This window comes from Megalobrama amblycephala, linkage group LG20 (genome assembly GCF_018812025.1).
Source record: "Megalobrama amblycephala isolate DHTTF-2021 linkage group LG20, ASM1881202v1, whole genome shotgun sequence".
Lineage (NCBI taxonomy): Eukaryota > Metazoa > Chordata > Actinopteri > Cypriniformes > Xenocyprididae > Megalobrama > Megalobrama amblycephala.
This window is the reverse complement of record NC_063063.1, coordinates 35,097,238-35,117,973: the sequence shown is the minus strand read 5'-3', so window position 1 is coordinate 35,117,973 and position 20,736 is coordinate 35,097,238. Positions and strand designations below refer to the sequence as shown.

Genomic DNA, 20,736 nt, shown 5'->3' with positions numbered 1-20,736 from the left:
GAATAAAGTCATTCAATTTTGAGAATAAAGTTGAAATAAATTCTCGAGAATAAAGTCATTCAATTTTGAGAATAAAGTTGTCGTGTTTCAAGAAAAAATTGTTACATTTTGAGAAAAAAATCAAAATTAAATGTTGAGAATAAACTCATTACATTTTGAGAATAAAGTTGTTTCGTGAAAAAATTGTTAAATTTCGAGACAAAAGTTGAAATAAAATGTCGAGAATAAACTCATTACATTTTGAGAATAAAGTTGAAATAAATTGTTGAGAATAAAGTCATTCAATTTTGAGAATAAAGTTGAAATAAATTGTTGAGAATAAAGTCATTCAATTTTGAGAATAAAGTTGTCGTGTTTCAAGAAAAAATTGTTACATTTTGAGAAAATAATCAAAATTAAATGTTGAGAATAAACTCATTACATTTTGAGAATAAAGTTGTTTCGTGAAAAAATTGTTAAATTTCAAGACAAAAGTTGAAATAAAATGTCGAGAATAAACTCATTACATTTTGAGAATAAAGTTGAAATAAATTGTTGAGAATAAAGTCATTCAATTTTGAGAATAAAGTTGTCGTGTTTCAAGAAAAAAATTGTTAAATTTCGAGAAAAAAAATAGAAATTAAATGGTGAGAATAAACTCATTTTGAGTTTCATATTCTCAATTTTGAGAATAAAGTTGTTGTTTTTAAAAAAAAAAAACTTGTTAAATTTTGAGAAAAAAAGTCCAAATAAAATGTAGAGAATAAAATCATTAGATTTTGAGAATAAAGTTATCGTGTTTCAAGAAAAAAATTGTTAAAATTAAATGGTGAGAATAAACTCATTAAATTAAAGTTGAAATAAATTGTTGAGAATAAAGTCGTTCAATTTTGAGAATAAAGTTGAAATAAATTCTCGAGAATAGTCATTAGTCATAAAGTTGTTGTTTTTTAAAGAAAAAACTCATTAAATTTTGAGAAAAAAAGTTTTAAAAAAATTGTCGAGAATAAACTCATTTAATTTCAAGAATAAAGTCATTGTGTTTCGAGAAGAAACTTGTCAAATTTTGAGAAAAAAATTCCAAATAAAATGTCGAGAATAAAATCATTAGATTTCAAGAATAAAATTCAGGAAATTCATTGGTAAAAAGACGTGGAAACCCTGTATGGTATTCATTTATCCATTGAAGAATATGAAATAACTCTTGTACTATTTCTAAAATGATACCATGATGCTTTATGTTACACTTGCAAGTGTCAGAACAGGAAGAAAAACATCCTGTCAGATTCACAGTTTGTTTTTCACTGAATAATCTGAATAATCATCACAGTCGTCATGTTCCATATTTTCCCGCTCCTGCAGTGTCGTTCCTAATATTTGTAGGAAAACATGTTTTCTCTGTCGTGTGTTTTCTCTCGGGAATGGATGTTCCTGTCTCTCTGTTTCTGATTTATGTTCGTGTGTGTTGTTCTGTCTCTGGCCTGTAGTTGTTTGTTTGTGGTCTTGTTTATCAGTTTTCCGACACACACAGAAAACAGATGGTATATTCTCCGGTGAAATGCCGCTTCCAGCCTGATCTTCTTCTTTTTCCTGGGCTGAGGTTTTTTTTTTCTTTCCTCTAGTCTATTTTTGAATTATTCATAATCAGTGCAGAGATAGAAAGATATTCATCTCATTTTCCATAAATGAGATTGTAAAATCTGCTTGTTTTGCTTTATGTAGAGTATCATATTCCTGTAACTTTTCTAAGGACACAGTAGTGGACAGAGTGTTTCCCCATTTTATTTCTTTGGTAAATTTGTTTAAAGTCACCATAAAATATAAAAAATTGACAATTCTAGGGCCCTATGATTTCTGTGATGCAGAAAATTCTTCCTCTTCTCTTCTCTGATGACGAGGGAGGGGCAAGCTGTCACTCACATGAGATCCACCAATAGCAAACCACAACCATCCAATCAATTCCCCACAGACAAAATCTACATTTGTTCTTGTTTGCGAAGCATTTCACTGAGATATACGGCACAATAGAGAAGAAAAGTCTAGTGCAACTTTAGTTTCATGCCTTGGGTGGGAATTATTTAAATGAGGAATACTGTGACATGTTTGTTCCCGGAAGTAAACTCAAGACTGCAATGGAGGCGTTTCAGGGAGTTCAGAAACAGACACTGATACAGAGATTAACTCCCGCTGGAGGGACTCGAACAGCAACATCACACACTAAAGACAGATGAACATGGAAGAAAGCAGAATAGGTCCTCTATAAACTCTTTTTGAGTGCATGTTCACTTCCAGCCTTCAGGATCTCACTGTCCGCTTTTGCAGGTCTGGATACCACGAAGGATCCGTGTCAGAAGGTGAAATGCAGCCGTCATAAGGTGTGTGTGGCTCAGGGCTACCAGAGAGCCATGTGTGTCAACCGCAAGAAACTGGAGCACAGGTGAGTCTCGCTCATATTTAGTGTTGTCGAAAGTGTTGACTTTGATACCAAGTCGGTATGAAATGAAACGCATAGGCTGGCATTATGCAAATTAGTTACAAACGTACATAGTTTCAAGCAGAAAGTGAGACTGGAATTACTGACAATTATTTCAGTGATTATAAAATGAGCGCTTTTTACTTGCTTTCAGTGTAATTTAGTCACAATTTGAAGAAAAGTTTTTGTTTTTCATGAGACTTTGTGACTTTTCCCCACTATTCTCCCGTGTGCATCTGTGTAAGCTATTTACAACATGTTTTTGAAGCGTTGATCATTGTAGCCAATCACAGACATATATGTTGAGAGCGTGAACGCAGTGGCCAATCAGAGGTGTTTAAGAATCCACTAAACAGCGCTCAAAGCATCACATTTTTAAAATTTCAGTACCGACTTGGTATCAAAGTCTGTACTTTTGGCAACTCTAGTCATATTGTCAGAGTTTAGTTTTCAATGACCATTTCCACCTTCTTTCTGACCTTTACAAAACTGTATTAACCGCTTTTTGAAATGTACAGTTTATTGAACATTTTGACAAAATATCAAAAAGGTTTGCATATGTGTTTTTTGAAGCGTATCATAATGGCTCATATAGTCTGATAGAGTGAGAATATGGAGGAAAAAACAGCTCAGTTATATTCAGAGGCGCAAACTGAGCAAAAATATGCAATTGGTGCAAATGCTGATATTTATATGGACAAAAAGTAAGATGAAATTCTGATGCTTGTATTGTAAATCAGTGAGATTTTTATAACAGTAGCTGATACTGACATAAAATGCATATAAATATCAATATCTGCCAATAATATCTTAGTAAGATGTAGACGTGCCGATATTCGGTAATGCGATATATCACGATAATGAATATGCACGATATTGTTATCGTGGGCACTTCAAAATACCGTAAATAATAATTTATTACCAATTATTAAAATTTTTATAATGCATTTAAGAATACTTTCCCTATCAACCATATAAAATGCACAACACCGCTGTATTCTGTGTCAAAAGAACACGCGTTCAGATGGAACAGCAGAAATGCAGCGGTTACCCCGGAAACCCTGCAAAAAAAGCAGCTGTGCTAGTGAAGTTTTTAAAATGCCTCAAACAGCCATTCATTTTTTTGTAATCTCAATGTTGTTCATCACAACACCAAATACTTAAAGACTTAATAGGCTATTTATTTTCAAACTTAAACATTTTTATATTTTAATCTGGACTACTACTATTAGAAATGTTCTGATTATTTGTTATTGTTCAGTAAATCTTTGAGACATACAGCTTCATTAGTTAACATGTTAATTCATTATTACCAAACTGACAATGAAAAATACTTATAAAGTATTAATTATTCTTAGTTAATGTTAATTTCTTAGTTACTTTTTAATAACATTACTAAAATTAAAAGAACTTATTTAATGGACATGAGATAAAACTAACAACGATCAGTTGTGTTTCTTAATTAACATTAACAAAAAATAACACTTACTGTAACAAATGTAGCTGTTGCTCAATCCGAGTTAATGCATTAAATAATGAGACCTTATTGTAAAGTGTTTCCTGTTGTTCTTTATAGCCTAATTCTTTTGCATTTTAATCTGTTTTACTCATATATTTTTGGTGTATTGTATTATTGTATTTAAACATTCAGAGTTATTTTTGTTATTACAAAAAGAGTTCTTAAACCTGTTATACTATGACAACACTTTTTTTGCAACTTATTTCAATATCGTGATAATACCGTATACCTTGATAAAAGCTTCAGCAATTAATTGCAACATGAAAATTTGATACCGTCACATGCCTAATAAGACGATATTTAAATGATGAAAGCTCTGTCGTTTTAAAATATGTAATGCAATGCAATATAATGATGATTGAGAGATGAACAAATAAACCTTCCTCAAAAGATGATGATCATATTTGATACTCATGATTTTGATAATCAAGTAAACCGAAGCTGCTTCAATCTAGTAAGTGTTCATCTTGAAATATTACTAACAATATAAAAGTTATTCTTACGTTTACTTGATATAAATCAGTGCAGATTTCACAGCGTAAAGACGCGTGAAGCACGAGCTGAAGAAGGAGGTTTGTACAATTATATTAAGACTTTTACTTTCTAAAAAAGTCAATCAGTTTTGATCATTTTGAGTCTTTAAAAATTGCATATCAGATATGATACAGTAGGATTTATAGGGTTAAATCAGTTTTGTTCTTTTGACTGCAGACTTTCCTTCTTTTATAAGATGAGTGATCAAACTGTCTGTCTGCACCAGAGGTCATGTGACTCTCTCTCTCTCACATACACACACACACACGAGACAAACGACTGTCTCGGCAGATGTGGACACGGCGGGTTATAATGTTCTGACTCATTAGTTTTTGCCGATTACACTAAAGCTTTGCAGACCAGATAAATGATGAAAAGTCACACAAATCAGTGGGTTCATAAACTTTGCTGTTCTCTGGTTAATATTACACTGAAGCAAATGAACAGAGACCATTACCACCAACACTACAGTACATTCATTTTTACTTCCATTTGAATAGACGTTTATTCATAAATGCTCCATTATCTGTTGAGATAAAGCTTCTGAACATGTGATTGGATCATTAAATCGTCTATGGAATATCTTATAATCTCAATTAAACTGAGAACTAAGATTAAACTAAGAACAGCAACTTCTCAAATCTGTGAAATCTGCATTGATTTATATAAAGTAAACGTAAGAATAACTTTGATATTGTTAGTAATATTTCAGGATGAAGCAACTTCGGTTTACTTAATTATCAAGACATCATTTTATAGAAAAATCATGAGCATCAAATATGATCATCATCTTTTGAGGAAGTTTATTTGTTCATCTCTCAATTAACATTGTATTGCATTGCATTATATATTTTAAAACTACTTTGATCATTTAAATATCATCTTATTACGACAAATTATTGGCAAATTATATGCATTTTATGCAAGTATCTGCTTCACAGAATTTTATTTTAATATAAACATCTGTCAATATCAGCATCTGCACCAAATTGCATATTTTTTTGAATAAAATTGAGCTGTTTTTCCTCCATATTCTCACTATATCATACTATAATATAATTCATAAATGCCTGATGTGTCAACAAAAACACATGCAAACAGAAAAATCACATTTTTCTGACTGTTTTTCAGATGTCAGGCTTTAAAAAGTGGTTCAATCCTACTTTTATACTTCATTAACAAGCTTTATTTGTTGTGCAATATCATATATCACACTGTATCCCAGAATGCAATGCTTCCTTTTGTCAGTATATACTGAGCAACATTACATTTGTATTAAAGAAAAGAGTATTGTTGGACAAAATCATATTGTTATTGATTTATATTAAATATATATGGAACAGCAGCTTCTCAAATCTGTGAAATCTGCACTGATTTATATAAATAACTTTGATATTGTTAGTAATATTTCAGGATGAAGCAGCTTCGGTTTACTTGATTTTCCAGACATCATTTTATAGAAAAATCATGAGTATCAAATATGATCATCATCTTTTGAGGAAGTTTATTTGTTCATTTCTCAATCATCATTGTATTGCATTGCATTATATATTTTAAAATTAAGACAAATTATTGGCAGATATTGATATTTACATGCATTTTATGCAAGTATCTGCTTCACAGAATTTTATCTTAATATAAACATCTGTCAATATCAGCATCTGCACCAAATTGCATATTTTTCTGAATAAAATTGAGCTGTTTTTCCTCCATATTCTCACTATAATATGAGTCATAAATGCCTGATGTATCAACAAAAACACATGCAAACAGAAAAATCACATTTTATTTCAGATGTCAGGCTTTAAAAGGATTCATCCTATTTTTATACTTCATTAACAAGCTTTATTTGTTGTGCAATATCATATATCATACACTGTATCCCAGAATGCAATGCTTCAGTATATACTGAGCAACATTACATTTGCATTAAAGAAAAGAGCATTGTTGGATAAAATCATCTTGTTATTGATCATTACGCCCAACATTTCACAGCAGAAACTGTTAGATTGATTGTTTTTTGTGTGTTTTCTGTAGAATCAGACAGTCTGGACTGAAGCCTCACACTAACAGCTGTAAACCCTGTTCAGTGACGCCTTCAACGCCTGTGTGCGGATCAGACGGACACAACTACGCGTCACAGGTACACACACACACACACACTGCGTCTAGGCTGCAGTGAGAACATCAAGGCTTGAGCTGGAACCAGATCAAATATTTATAGGGGTGAACACGGGAAGCAACGATTGCTCATTCAGATAGAAAAGAGAGAGAGAGAGGGAGAGAGAGAAAGGTAATGTTCTCTCTCTTACACACAAGGTCAAAATTAAAAACTGTGCATGAATCAATACAGTCATCAGGAGGAGAGCCAGCGACTCCTTCATCAGAGTTTACACTGTGTCCGAGAATCCATCGATTTCTGTGATGAAGGTGCGTCACGAGGGCGTCGAGGGTTTGTGAAGGTGACGCTCCATCACTGACAGTCTAGAGTTGGATTAATTTCCACGTTAGAGGAGGAATTCACTAGCTTTTTCATCAGCCGAGCCCCTTTGAGCTGAAATATTTACTTGTAGTCCTCCTGAGATTTTAAGTTAATATTTTAATAATTTAACAACACATTCACATGTTCACGGTTCTCTGCTGCTGGTTGACATGCAGGTAAAACAAATTTATTAAGTGTTTTATTTTGAATGTTTTTAGTTTAAATTTATTTATTTATTTACCCTTTAAATGTATTTATTTATTTATAAATGCATTCATTTATCTATTTTATAGATTTACTTTATTTTAAATTGATTTACTCATTTATTTCTTTTATAGATTTATTTTAAATTAATTCATTTATTTATTTTATGGATTTACTTTATTTTCAATTTATTTATTTACTTTCTTTTAAATGTATTTATTTATTTATTTATTTTATAGATTTATTTAAAAATGTATTTATTTATTTTATATAATTAAATTATGTAAAATGTATTTTAAAGATTGACTTTATTTTCAATTTATTTATTTTAGGGATTTATTTTATTTATATTCATTCATTTTATAGATTTACTTTATTTTCAGTTTATTTATTTTACAGATTTACTTTATTTTAAATGTATGTATTTATTTTAAAGAATTGTTATTTTAAATGTATTTATTCCTAGATTTATTTTATTTTAAATGTATTTATTTTATAGGTTTAATTTCTTTTAAATTTATTTATTTTATAGATTGAATTTCTTTTAAATTTATTTATTTTATTTTAAATGTATTTATTTATTTTATAGAATTACATTATTTTAAATTAGTTTATTTATAGATTAATTAATTTAATTATTTTATAGATTTAATTTCTTTTAAATTTATATATTTATTTATTTGAATTACTTTACTTTAAATTAATTTATAGATCTTATTTTAAATTCATTCATTCATTAATTTTATAGATTTAATTTCTTTCAAATGTATCTATTCATTGACTTTATTTTAAATGTATTTATTTATTTTAAAGATTTACTGTATTTTAAAATAGTTAATTAATTCATTTGATTGATTTACTATTATTTTAAATTTATTTATTTATTTATTTTGTAGATTTAATTATCTTAGAGATTTAGACTACTGAAGGAGGAACGTGTGAAAAGCCCTTCATGACGCGTCTCTTTAAATATCCGCTGCACCTCATCAGTTTCACTGCAGAAGTCTCGTGATCAAAAGGCTTTTAACATCATGAGAAACATTAACGCTGAACTTCTGACTGGTGGCGACCCTGAGAACGCCCTCGTTCTCCATCCTGAGTAGTGAACGAGCATCTTCAGCCGTCACAGCCTCTCAGACCTGCTTAATTATGAATCCAATTGTTGCTTTGAGACATGAACACATTGCAGCTATTTCATATGAAGTGAAACAGAAGCTCTGTGTGTGTGTGTGTGTGTGTGTGTGTGTGTGTGTGTGTGTGTGATCAGTGTAAGCTGGAGCAGCAGGCGTGTTTGGCAGGGAAGGATCTGTCCGTTCTGTGTTCTGGTTTATGTCCTTGTGTCACTGCTGGAGTCCCTAAAGCAGAACCCAAGATCAAGACGAATCCAGAGACGTCAGCCGAACCCAAACCAGGTCAGAGCATGTACACCCTGCTGTCAGAGCCAGTTCAAATGCTCATGTTTTATGAAGTCTAGTTAGCTACAGTTTTAATGTGTTTGAGTGAGTTTATTGTTCCTTTGCATTATTAATACGCCACTGATAGTTCACCGATAAGGATCATGTGATTGTTTACTGGCTCTCGTGGTGTTTCTGTCTCTCCAGAGATGTGCACCGGTCAGGATTTGGCAGATTTGGGCGACAGACTCAGAGACTGGTTTCAGCTTTTACACGGAAATGCTAAACAAAACAACTCTGGAAGACAAGGTCAAGCAGCAGCGTCAGGTGAAAACACACACACACACACACACACACACACACACACACACACACACACACGCGCTAGTAACATCAGCACTGCTGAATCCACAGCACCACGATTGTGCAATTAGAAATAATTGTGAGTTTGCAGTCAAGTTTAGGGTCGGTCAGACTTTTTAATGCTTTTGAAAAAAGTTTCTTCTGCTCACCAAGACTGCATCTGTCTGATCAAAAATACGGTAAAATCAGTAAAATTGTGAAATATTTATACAATTTAAAACAGCTGTTTTCTGTGTGAATATATAGTAAAGTGTAATTTATTCCTTGCTGAAAAACAAAAAATTCTTTAAAAAAATCTTACTGATCCCTACGGAAGAGGATTAGAGCCAAGTAATAATAAAAAAAGAAAACCTTCTCGAGATTAAAGTCATTATAATGCGAGATTAAACTCGTTAAATTTCAAGAATAAAGTCGTGTTTCGAGAAAAAAACGTTAAATTTCGAGAAAAAAGTCAAAATAAAATGTCGAGAATAAACATTAAATTTTGAGAATAAAGTCATTGCGTTTCGAGAAAAAACTTGTTAAATTTCGAGAAAAGTCAAAATAAAATGTTGAGAATAAACTCCTTAAATTTAGAGAATAAAGTTGTTTCGAGAAAAAACTTGTTACATTTTGAAAGTAAAGTTGTGTTTTGAGAAAAAACATAAAATTTTGAGAAAAGTCGAAATAAAATGTTGAGAATAAACTCCTTAAATTTAGAGAATAAAGTTGTTTAGAGAAAAAAACTTGTTAAATTTTGAGAATAAAGTTCAAGAAAAAAGTCAAAATAAAATGACAAGAATAAACATTACATTTTGAGAATAAAGTCATTGTTTCGAGAAAAAACTTTTTAAATTTTGAGAAAAGTCGAAATAAAATGTAGAGAATAAACTCATTAAATTTTGAGAATAAAGTCATTGTGTTTCGAGAAAAAACGTTAAATTTCGAGAAAAGTCGAAATGTTGAGAATAAACTCATTAAGTTTTGAGAATAAAGTTGTTTCAAGAAAAAAACTCTTAAATTTCAAGAAAAAAAAGTCCAAATAAAATGTCGAGAATAAACATTAAATTTTGAGAATAAAGTCATTGTTTTGAGAAAAAACTTGTTAAATTTTGAGAAAAGTCTAAATAAAATGTTGAGAATAAACTCCTTAAATTTAGAGAATAAAGTTGTTTCGAGAAAAAACTTGTGAAATTTTGAGAATAAAGTTGTTTCTAGAAAAAAGTCAAAATAAAATGTCAAGAATAAACATTATATTTTGAGAATAAAGTCATTGTTTCGAGAATAAAGTCATTGTGTTTCGAGAAAAAACGTTAAATTTCGAGAAAAGTCGAAATAAAATTGTTGAGAACAAACTCATTAAGTTTTGAGAATAAAGTTGTTTTGAGAAAAAACTCTTAAATTTAAAGAAAAAAAGTCAAAATAAAATGTCGAGAATAAACATTAAATTTTGAGAATAAAGTCACTGTTTCGAGAAAAAAGTCATAATAAAATGTTGAGAATAAAGTTGTTTCAAGAAAAAACTCTTAAATTTCAAGAAAAAAAGTCGAAATAAAATGTTGAGAATAAATTCCTTAAATTTAGAGAAAAAAGTTGTTTCAAGAAAAAACTCTTAAATTTCAAGAAAAAAAGTCGAAATAAAATGTTGAGAATAAACATTACATTTTGAGAATAAAGTCATTGTGTTTCGAGAAAAAACTTTTAAAATTTTGAGAAAAGTCTAAATAAAATGTAGAGAATAAAGTTGTTTCAAGAAAAAACTCTTAAATTTCAAGAAAAAAAGTCGACATAAAATGTCGAGAATAAACATTAAGTTTTGAGAATAAAGTCATTGTTTCGAGAAAAAAACTTGTTAAATTTTGAGAAAAGTTGAAATAAAATTTTTGAGAATAAACTCATTAAGTTTTAAGAATAAAGTCATTGTGTTTTGAGAAAAAACGTTAAATTTCGAGAAAAGTCGAAATAAAATTGTTGAGAATAAACTCATTGAGTTTTGAGAATAAAGTTGTTTCAAGAAAAAAACTCTTAAATTTCAAGAAAAAAAGTCAAAATAAAATGTCGAGAATAAACATAAATAAATAAACAAATAAAATGTTGAGAATAAACTCCTTAAATTTAGAGAATAAAGTTGTTTCGAGAAAAAACTTGTGAAATTTTGAGAATAAAGTTGTTTCTAGAAAAAAGTCAAAATAAAATGTCAAGAATAAACATTATATTTTGAGAATAAAGTCATTGTTTCGAGAAAAAAAACTTGTTAAATTTTGAGAAAAGTTGAAATAAAATTTTTGAGAATAAACTCATTAAGTTTTGAGAATAAAGTCATTGTGTTTCGAGAAAAAACGTTAAATTTCGAGAAAAGTCGAAATAAAATTGTTGAGAATAAACTCATTAAGTTTTGAGAATAAAGTTGTTTTGAGAAAAAACTCTTAAATTTAAAGAAAAAAAGTCAAAATAAAATGTCGAGAATAAACATTACATTTTGAGAATAAAGTCACTGTGTTTCGAGAAAAAACTTTTTAAATTTTGAGAAAAGTCTAAATAAAATGTAGAGAATAAAGTTGTTTCAAGAAAAAACTCTTAAATTTCAAGAAAAAAAGTCGACATAAAATGTCGAGAATAAACATTACGTTTTGAGAATAAAGTCATTGTGTTTCGAGAAGAATCTCATTTACAGTTTTTTTCAATTGCTAACATACATTTGTCCATTCTGTAGGCACATTTTCAGAACTCTAAACACATTTAGCAGAACATCCGTCTGTTGTGGCCATACCATTAACCTTAAATTTTCTTTTCATATAAGCTTACCTCATACCAAAATCATGGATCTTTCTCATCTTATTTGCAAATGCTTAAACACAGCAAGTCAGAAATGAAGACCCAATGTTCCAATCTTTAAATATAGGATAAAACCTCTAATTCTGCAACAACAGCAGCTCAAAAGTATTGAAAAAAATATATGAAACAATTGATAAGCATTTTTAATTAGCAGATCACTGAAATATTGAGTAATAGCAGATTCCAGTCTCAGTTGGAGGAATAGTCAGGTGTTGAATTTATTTTCATTATATGGACATACAGTAAAATAGGACTCTTTGAATCGGATTTGTTCAGTGAAGAACAACACAGAGGAGCAGAGAGAAAATAATGTCTGGGTGAGGGAGAGGAATAGATGAAGGAGGAGAGGAGAAGTTGGATCAGGACAAGGGAGAAGAAGAGGTATGGGAGAGGAGGAAGAATGCTGGACTGTGCATCTCTGTTTTTTTCACTTACACGTGGAACCTATGAAAGCTTATTTCTGCCATGAATAGAAAATAAAAAAGGTAATTATGTCTTCTTATCTCACAATTCTGACTTTTTAAACTCAATTCCTATTGTTTATATATCACAATTCTGAGGGGAAAAAGTCAGATGTATAATCACAATTGCAAAATAAATAAAACAATTAGAAAAAAAAATAGAATTGTGAGATAAAAAGTCACTATTACCTTTTATACTTTTTTTATTCTGTGGTGGAAAAAAGCTTCAACAGTAACCAAAGGCCATGTATGTTGGATTTGTTGTTGATCAATGGCAGCAGTTTCATGTTTTCATTTCAGTAAAAGCTTCATGTAAAGCTTTTACTACGATTCCACTACCATTGTTCCATATATGCAGAATATGTGGTCTGCGTAGGGCACTAACTACCAAGGGGACACCATCCCACCCTCTGTGGGCACCATCAACACCACACACCCAACCCCAGAAAGAGATTTCAACCAAGGGGACACTGAAGTCCTGCATAGGGGACTCATCTGACCAGTAGCTGCCCTGAGCAATTCTGTTACTTTCTTCTTCTTCTCTTTTTCTACCGCACATTCTATAAAATAATGACTCACTTCTGTTGCCAAGAATGCACACATTCAACACTCAACCAAAAATGTAGAATGGCTTGCATGCATTATACTATTACTGTAGTACAAGGAAACTGAATTATAAAAACAATGGATTTCATATTTTCTCCAGTTAGAACTGAAAAATGACAAGTAATGCAGTTTTCGTAATGCCATCAACTGTTAGTATTTTGACAGTCATTGCGCTTTGATTGACTATATGTTCATGTTGAATAGAAAACTAGTGCTATGTTTTGACAGAACGACTCGATTTTGAATCAGATTTGCTGTGTTTTGATAGAGTTAGTATGTGTTGAAAAAGGTTTTTAGCGTTTTGAAATGTGGAGTTTGTGTTTATATAACAAAATATGGTTTTGGGCAGAAAATTTACTATTTGGCTAACTGTGTGATGTAGGTGTGTTGCTGTGTTAAGAGTTTAGAAAAAGTACTTTAAGTATGGCTAAGCGCTTGTTAGCAATTGAAAAAAACTGTAATGATTTTATTCTCAACATTGTATTTTGAATTTTTTTCTTGAAATTTAATCCTGCATTATAATGACTTTAATCTCAAGACATTTTAATTTTTTTTTATTATTGCTTGGCCTTAATCCTCTTCCGTAGATCCCAAACGCTAGTGTTTACATTTTTTCAGGATTCTTTGTTCAATAGAAAGTTCAAAACAACAGCATTTATCTGAAATAAAAATCTTGTCTTTACTGTCGCTTTTGATCAATTTAATGCGTTCTTCTTGCTGAATAAAAATATTAATTTCCTCATGTGTAAATATGATACGCAGTAGTCTGACTTTTATCATTCTTCTTAAGATCAATTATCATGTTTTTAAACGGTTCACAGTAAACATTACGTCAGAATTACATTCTGAATCTCTCGTCCGCTGCAGTGTTTGACCGGGGTCTCGTGGCCGGCTGTAAGGACTCCATCGGCTGGATGTTCTCCAAGCTGGACACCAGTAATGACCTGTTCCTGGATCAGTCAGAGCTGGCTGCCATAAACCTGGAGAAGTATGAAGTGTGCATCAGGCCGTTCTTCAACTCCTGCGACTCCTACCGAGACGGAAAGGTTTCGACGGCTGAATGGTGCCTGTGCTTCTGGAGAGAGAGTGAGTCTGTCTTCACTCGTTCCCTCTTCAGATCTTTACATTTTATACTCGTATCAAAGGAATCTTTGAGTTTTATAGTAATATATTATTGTGTTTTTTATTTGTTTGTTTTTAATCACTTTGCACTTGATAAATGAAATAAATATAAAATGTGTGATTTGAGAGATGGTCTGCTGTGATTGGTTGATGTTCTTTCATCATTTCCTGTTTTTCCCAGAACCTCCGTGTTTGGCTGAAATCGAGCGGATTCAGATACAGGAGGCGTCTAAGAGGAAACCAGGTGAACACACACATGAACATACAGACGAACACACTCGAACAGATGCAGGAGCAGAGACGTGTGTGTGTTTATTTGAATTGTGTCTCCAGAAGTTTAATTTGACAAAACCTCGTTTCTGACGGTTTGAAAAGGTTTTTATTTACTTGTCCAAAAATACATCAAACTAAAATATGTAGGGTTATATTATATATTGTACAGTATACACTATGATAATAAATATAAATTCATAATAATTCATGATCACTGTATTTACTTTTCTTGTTTGGCTAGCTAAATAAATAAATAAAAAGTTAAATTATTTGCAAGAATTAAATCAAGTGATAAATAATATGATAAATAATAAATAATTTGAATGAAGAATGTAAATAGGTTTAATATCACGTGTATTTACAAGATAAGGTGTGTGAAAGTTTTTTTGTGTGTGTGTGAGAGAGAGAGAGAGAGAGAGAGAGTGTGTGTGTGAGAGTGTGTGAAAGAGTGTATTTGTGTGTGTGTGTGTGTGTGTGTGAGAGTCTCTGTGTGTGTGTGCGAGAGAGAGAGAGTGTGTTTTTGTGTGTGTGTGTGTGTGAGAGAGTCTGTGTGTGTGTGTGTGTGCGAGAGAGAGAGTGTGTGTTTTTGTGTGTGTGTGTGTGAGAGGTGTGTGTGTGAGAGAGAAGAGAATGTGTGTGTGCGTGAGAGTGTGTGTGAAAGTGTTTTTGTGTGTGTGTGTGTGTGTGTGTGTGTGTGAGAGAGAGAGTGTGTGTGCGTGAGAGTGTGTGAAAGTGTTTTTGTGTATGTGTGTGTGTGTGTGTGTGTGTGTGAGAGAGAGTGTGTGTGTGAGAGAGAGTGTGTGTGAAAGTGTTTTTGTGTGTGTGTGTGTGTGTGTGTGTGTGTGTGTGTGTGAGAGAGAGTGTGTGTGAGAGTGTGTTTTTGTGTGTGTGTGTGTGTGTGTGTGTGTGTGTGTGTGTGTGTGTGTGAAAGAGTGTGTGTGAGAGAGAGTGTGTGTGAGAGAGAGTGTGTGTGTGTGTGTGTGTGTGAGAGTATGTGAAAGAGTGTTTTTGTGTGTGTCTGAGTGTGTGAGAGAGTGTGTTTTTGTGTAAGAGTGTGTGTGTGTGTGAGTGTTTTTGTGTGTGTGAGAGAGATGTGAGAGTGTGTGTGTGCGTTTGTGAGATTGTGTATGTTTTGTGTGTGTGAAAGTGTTTGTGTGTGTGTGTGTGTGTGTGTGTGCGAGAGAGAGAGTGTGTGTTTTTGTGTGTGTGTGTGCGAGAGAGAGAGTGTGTGTTTTTGTGTGTGTGTGTGTGAGAGGTGTGTGTGTGAGAGAGAAGAGAATGTGTGTGTGCGTGAGAGTGTGTGTGAAAGTGTTTTTGTGTGTGTGTGTGTGTGTTTTGTGTGTGTGTGAGTGTGAGAGAGAGTGTGTGAAAGTGTTTTTGTGTGTGTGTGTGTGTGTGTGTGAGAGAGAGAGTGTGTGTGCGTGAGAGTGTGTGAAAGTGTTTTTGTGTGTGTGTGTGTGTGTGTGTGAGAGAGAGAGTGTGTGTGCGTGAGAGTGTGTGAAAGTGTTTTTGTGTGTGTGTGTGTGTGTGTGTGTGTGTGAGAGAGAGAGTGTGTGTGCGTGAGAGTGTGTGAAAGTGTTTTTGTGTATGTGTGTGTGTGTGTGTGAGAGAGAGAGTGTGTGTGCGTGAGAGTGTGTGAAAGTGTTTTTGTGTGTGTGTGTGTGTGTGTGTGAGAGAGAGAGTGTGTGTGCGTGAGAGTGTGTGAAAGTGTTTTTGTGTGTGTGTGTGTGTGTGTGTGAGAGAGAGAGTGTGTGTGCGTGAGAGTGTGTGAAAGTGTTTTTGTGTATGTGTGTGTGTGTGTGTGTGTGTGTGTGTGTGTGTGTGTGAGAGAGAGAGTGTGTGTGCGTGAGAGTGTGTGAAAGTGTTTTTGTGTATGTGTGTGTGTGTGTGTGAGAGAGAGAGTGTGTGTGCGTGAGAGTGTGTGAAAGTGTTTTTGTGTGTGTGTGTGTGTGTGTGTGAGAGAGAGAGTGTGTGTGCGTGAGAGTGTGTGAAAGTGTTTTTGTGTATGTGTGTGTGTGTGTGTGTGTGTGTGTGTGTGTGTGAGAGAGAGTGTGTGTGTGAGAGAGAGTGTGTGTGAAAGTGTTTGTGTGTGTGTGTGTGTGTGTGTGTGTGTGAAAGAGTGTGTGTGAGAGAGAGTGTGTGTGAGAGTGTGTTTTTGTGTGTGTGTGTGTGTGTGTGTGTGAAAGAGTGTGTGTGAGAGAGAGTGTGTGTGAGAGAGAGTGTGTGTGTGTGTGTGTGAGTGTGAGAGAGTATGTGAAAGAGTGTTTTTGTGTGTGTCTGAGTGTGTGAGAGAGTGTGTTTTTGTGTAAGAGTGTGTGTGTGTGCGTGTGTGAGTGTTTTTGTGTGTGTGAGAGAGATGTGAGAGTGTGTGTGTGCGTTTGTGAGATTGTGTATGTTTTGTGTGTGTGAAATAGTGTTTGTGTGAGAGAGAGTGTGTGTGTGTGTGTGTGTTTTTGTGATTAATGAGGACACAAATGTGTATAATGTCATGGTTATTACACTGGTATTATGACATAAACATGTTTTATGAGGACATTTCATGAGTCCTCATATTTAAAATAGCTTTAAAAACACACTAAACAATGTTTTATTAAAAATGTAAAAATGCAGAATGTTTTCTGTGATGGTTTAGGAGTAGAGGTGGAGTAGAGGGAGAGAATGTACAGTTTGTACAGTATAAAAACCATTACGCCTATGGAGAGTCCTCACTAAGATAGCAAAACAAAACTGTGTGTGTGTGTGTGTGTGTGTGTGTGTGTGTGTGTGTGTGTGCGCGCGCTCAGGCATGTACATCCCCAGCTGTGATGAGGACGGCTACTACAGGAAGCTGCAGTGCGACCGCAGCCGAGACGAGTGCTGGTGCGTCGACCCTCACGGATCGGAGGCCACCGGGTCACGTATCCATGGAAACCCAGACTGCGGTGAGTGACAGCAGGTCTATCGCTTTCACGTCTCCCTGTTACACGGGCCGTTCAGTGACTGTGTGTGTGTGTGTGTGTGTGTGTGTGTGTGTGTGTGTGTGTGTGTCCTATAGACGAGCTGCTCAGCTCTGGAGATTTCAGCAGCGGCGTCGGATGGGAGGACGAGGAGGAGAAAGACACAGATGAGAACGCAGAGGAGGAGGAGGAGGAGGAAGAGGAGGCAGGAGAGAGTGATGATGGTGGATACATCTGGTAAAACACCTGCATCATGTGATCAGATGAAACACGTGCCGTCCAGCGCACTGACAAACCACCTTTTATACGCTTCCTAAAATATTTGCCCAACATTTATGTTTGTATTTTAGTGTCACTGATTTCCTGACTAGTGATTGTCATTGATTTAAAGAGGTCATGTTATGCCCTTATACAAAGTCTTGATGTTGTTTTTGGCTTTACTAGAACAGCTTTGATTATGCTTGAATGTTGATTATTTTCCTCATATTCTCCATTGTTGCAAAAAGCATAATAAGACCTCTTTAACTCTGACACACAGATCATTCGTCCTCATTGAGATGCAAGAAAGACTCAAACTCTAACGAAAGAACCTTGAAGTTTATGTTGACGTCTACAGATGCATCTTCATTAACAGGGTATTAATTTATTTGACGTGATTTATGCAAAAGAACTTGAAACCTCTGGAGATCAAGTTCAACACTCACTGTACAGAAGTTCATCTGTGTGTTTGTGAATGTAGCCTGTAAAGAACACGTGTGACGGGCGTCAGCAGCTCCGACGCACTGGAAAGAAGATACCGACACTTCTGCAGATGTGTGCGCTCATTCGATGAGTTTAAGACTCAGACTATGGAAGCTTGTTTCCGCCACTATTCTGACTTTTCTTCTTGCAATTGCGAGTTTGAATCTTATAAATGAGTTATAAAGTCAGAATTGTGAGATTTAAAGTCGGAATTGCGAGATATAAAGTTGGAATTGTGTGTTATAAAGTCGGAGTTGCGAGTTATAAAGTTGGAATTGCATTATATAAAGTCAGAATTGCGAGAGATAAAGTCGGAATTACAAGATAAATCATAATTGCGAGTTGTAAAGTCGGAATTTCATTATATAGAGTCAGAATTGGGAGATATAAAGTCGTAATTGGGAGATATAAAGTCGGAATTGCAAGTTATAAAGTTGGAATTGGGAGTTATAAAGTCAGAATTGAGAGATATAAAGTCGGAATTGCGAGATATAAAGTCGGAGTTGCGAGTTATAAAGTCGGAATTACATTATATAAAGTCAGAATTGCGAGAGATAAAGTCAGAACTGCAAGATAAATCATAATTGTGAGATATAAAGTCAGAATTGCGAGATATAAAGTTGGAATTGCGAGATAGAAAGTCAGAATTGCATTATATAAAGAAAATTGTGAGATATAAAGTCGGAATTGCGAGTTGTAAAGTCGGAATTACATTATATAAAGTCAGAATTGGGAGATATAAAGTCGTAATTGGGAGATATAAAGTCGGAATTGCAAGTTATAAAGTTGGAATTGGGAGTTATAAAGTCAGAATTGAGAGATATAAAGTCGGAATTGCGAGATATAAAGTCGGAGTTGCGAGTTATAAAGTCGGAATTACATTATATAAAGTCAGAATTGCGAGAGATAAAGTCAGAACTGCAAGATAAATCATAATTGTGAGATATAAAGTCGGAATTGCGAGTTGTTATAAAGTCGGAATTGCGAGTTGTAAAGTCGGAATTACATTATATAAAGTCAGAATTGGGAGATATAAAGTCGTAATTGTGAGATATAAAGTCGGATTTGCAAGTTATAAAGTTGGAATTGCGAGTTGTTATAAAGTCGGAATTGCGAGTTGTAAAGTCGGAATTACATTATATAAAGTCAGAATTGGGAGATATAAAGTCGGAATTGCAAGTTATAAAGTCGGAATTGCATTATATAAAGAAAATTGTGAGATATAAAGTCAATTGCAAGTTGTTATAAAGTCGGAATTACGAGTTGTTATAAAGTCGGAAATTGCGAGTTGTAAAGTCGGAATTACATTATATAAAGTCAGAATTGGGAGATATAAAGTCGGAATTGCGAGTTGTAAAGTTGGAATTGCATGAGATATAAAGTCGGAATTGCGACTTGTAAAGTCGGAATTTCACGAGATATAAAATCAGAATTGCAAGTTATAAAGTTGGAATTGTGAGATATAAAGTCGGAATTGCATGAGATATAAAGTCGGAATTGCGAGCTGTAAAGTCTGAATTACATTATATAAAGAGAATTGGGAGATATAAAGTCGGAATTATGAGTTCTAGTCGGAATTGCATTATATAAAGTAAGAATTTACGAATTTAAGAATCACGCAATTCTGACTTTATATCACGCAATTCTCATTTTATAACTCACAATTGTGACCGTATATCACACAATTCTGAGAAAAAAGTTGAATCGTGAGATAAAAATAATAATAGTAATTACCTTCTTTATTTTTGATTTCATGGTGGAGACAAGCTTCCATTTCAGTCAAGAGAGCTGTGTATTAAGATTGAGTTACGCAATGAAATCAGGTGTGGAGCATCTAAAAGTCTCAAAATGAATTCTCTGATTCAAGAAAATGTAAATTTGTGCATTAAATGTGCAAACATACTTGTGTATTTATGAATTGTGTGTTGCATTTGCAAATCATATTTTGTGAATTTATCTATTGTTTGCAAATATTTAAACTTTTTTTGTAACTTACGTAAGTGTATAAAAGTATATATTTATTATTTATAAGTGATGTATTTCGTATATATTTGCAAGCAGAAATTGACAGTCATAACCTCATGATTTGCAAATGCACAAAGTACGATTCAAAACCTAATTCATAAATACACAAGTGTTGTTTGAAGGTTTCTACATGAATAAAGCAATTTATTTTGATAATGTGAATTAGCTTAAGCATGTGTGAATCATATTTTGTAAATGCATCAATTTTGAGACTATTTTAGCTCCATATTGTTCTGCCAACAAAAGAATGTATGTAGCGAACACGGACGGAGAAATACAGTATCAGAACTCTTTAAACAGGAATGTAACTGTTGTATAATTTATTATGACTGAAGGCTGCAGAATAGATGGTTTCACACTTGTTTCAGCTTCTGAATCAGAACTGACTCCGGATTCTTGAATGTACAATTCAATGTATGTGTATTTCTGTTCATTTAGACTGGGAGTTGAATGCAGTAAAAAAAAAGAAACGTTAATAATAGAAATGTTTGAATTGCTTTATTTTTCGTATTGCATGATAGTTCACAACAAAAAGCTCTTTTATTGGCTCCTTCTCTGTAAAATAAGAGTAAAACCGTGATGTCTAATGTTGAGATTGTGGCACTATGGCTGAAGTCGGCTCCTCTAAATCTGTGAAATAAAATGTTGTAAATAATTGAACCGTCTCTCTGATACATTATCAACTGTGTGTTCGTGTGTAAAAGACATATTTGATGTTGCCAGACATCTTAAGAAACTCCTGAGGAGAAATATCTCACGACGCAGCTCGTTCATTTACTCCGCATTGACTGAGCTTGACACAGCGTCTGA

At 33.3% G+C, this 20,736-nt stretch overlaps 1 protein-coding gene across 4 annotated transcripts in view; it reads left to right on the top strand.

Annotated features, from left to right (window-relative positions):
• Positions 1-18,132, top strand: part of LOC125255252 (testican-2-like) — a 113,386-nt gene extending 95,254 nt beyond the window's left edge. For all 4 annotated transcript variants that reach the window (XM_048170302.1, XM_048170300.1, XM_048170299.1 and 1 more), the window contains 8 exons: positions 2,302-2,416; positions 6,543-6,648; positions 8,459-8,603; positions 8,793-8,912; positions 13,697-13,915; positions 14,133-14,195; positions 17,008-17,145; positions 17,259-18,132. In XM_048170302.1, the coding sequence (XP_048026259.1) occupies positions 2,302-2,416; positions 6,543-6,648; positions 8,459-8,603; positions 8,793-8,912; positions 13,697-13,915; positions 14,133-14,195; positions 17,008-17,145; positions 17,259-17,401 (1,049 nt within the window). In that variant the 3' untranslated portion in view covers positions 17,402-18,132. The remainder of the gene's footprint in view (positions 1-2,301; positions 2,417-6,542; positions 6,649-8,458; positions 8,604-8,792; positions 8,913-13,696; positions 13,916-14,132; positions 14,196-17,007; positions 17,146-17,258) is intronic.
• The last annotated feature ends 2,604 nt before the right edge of the window (positions 18,133-20,736 follow it).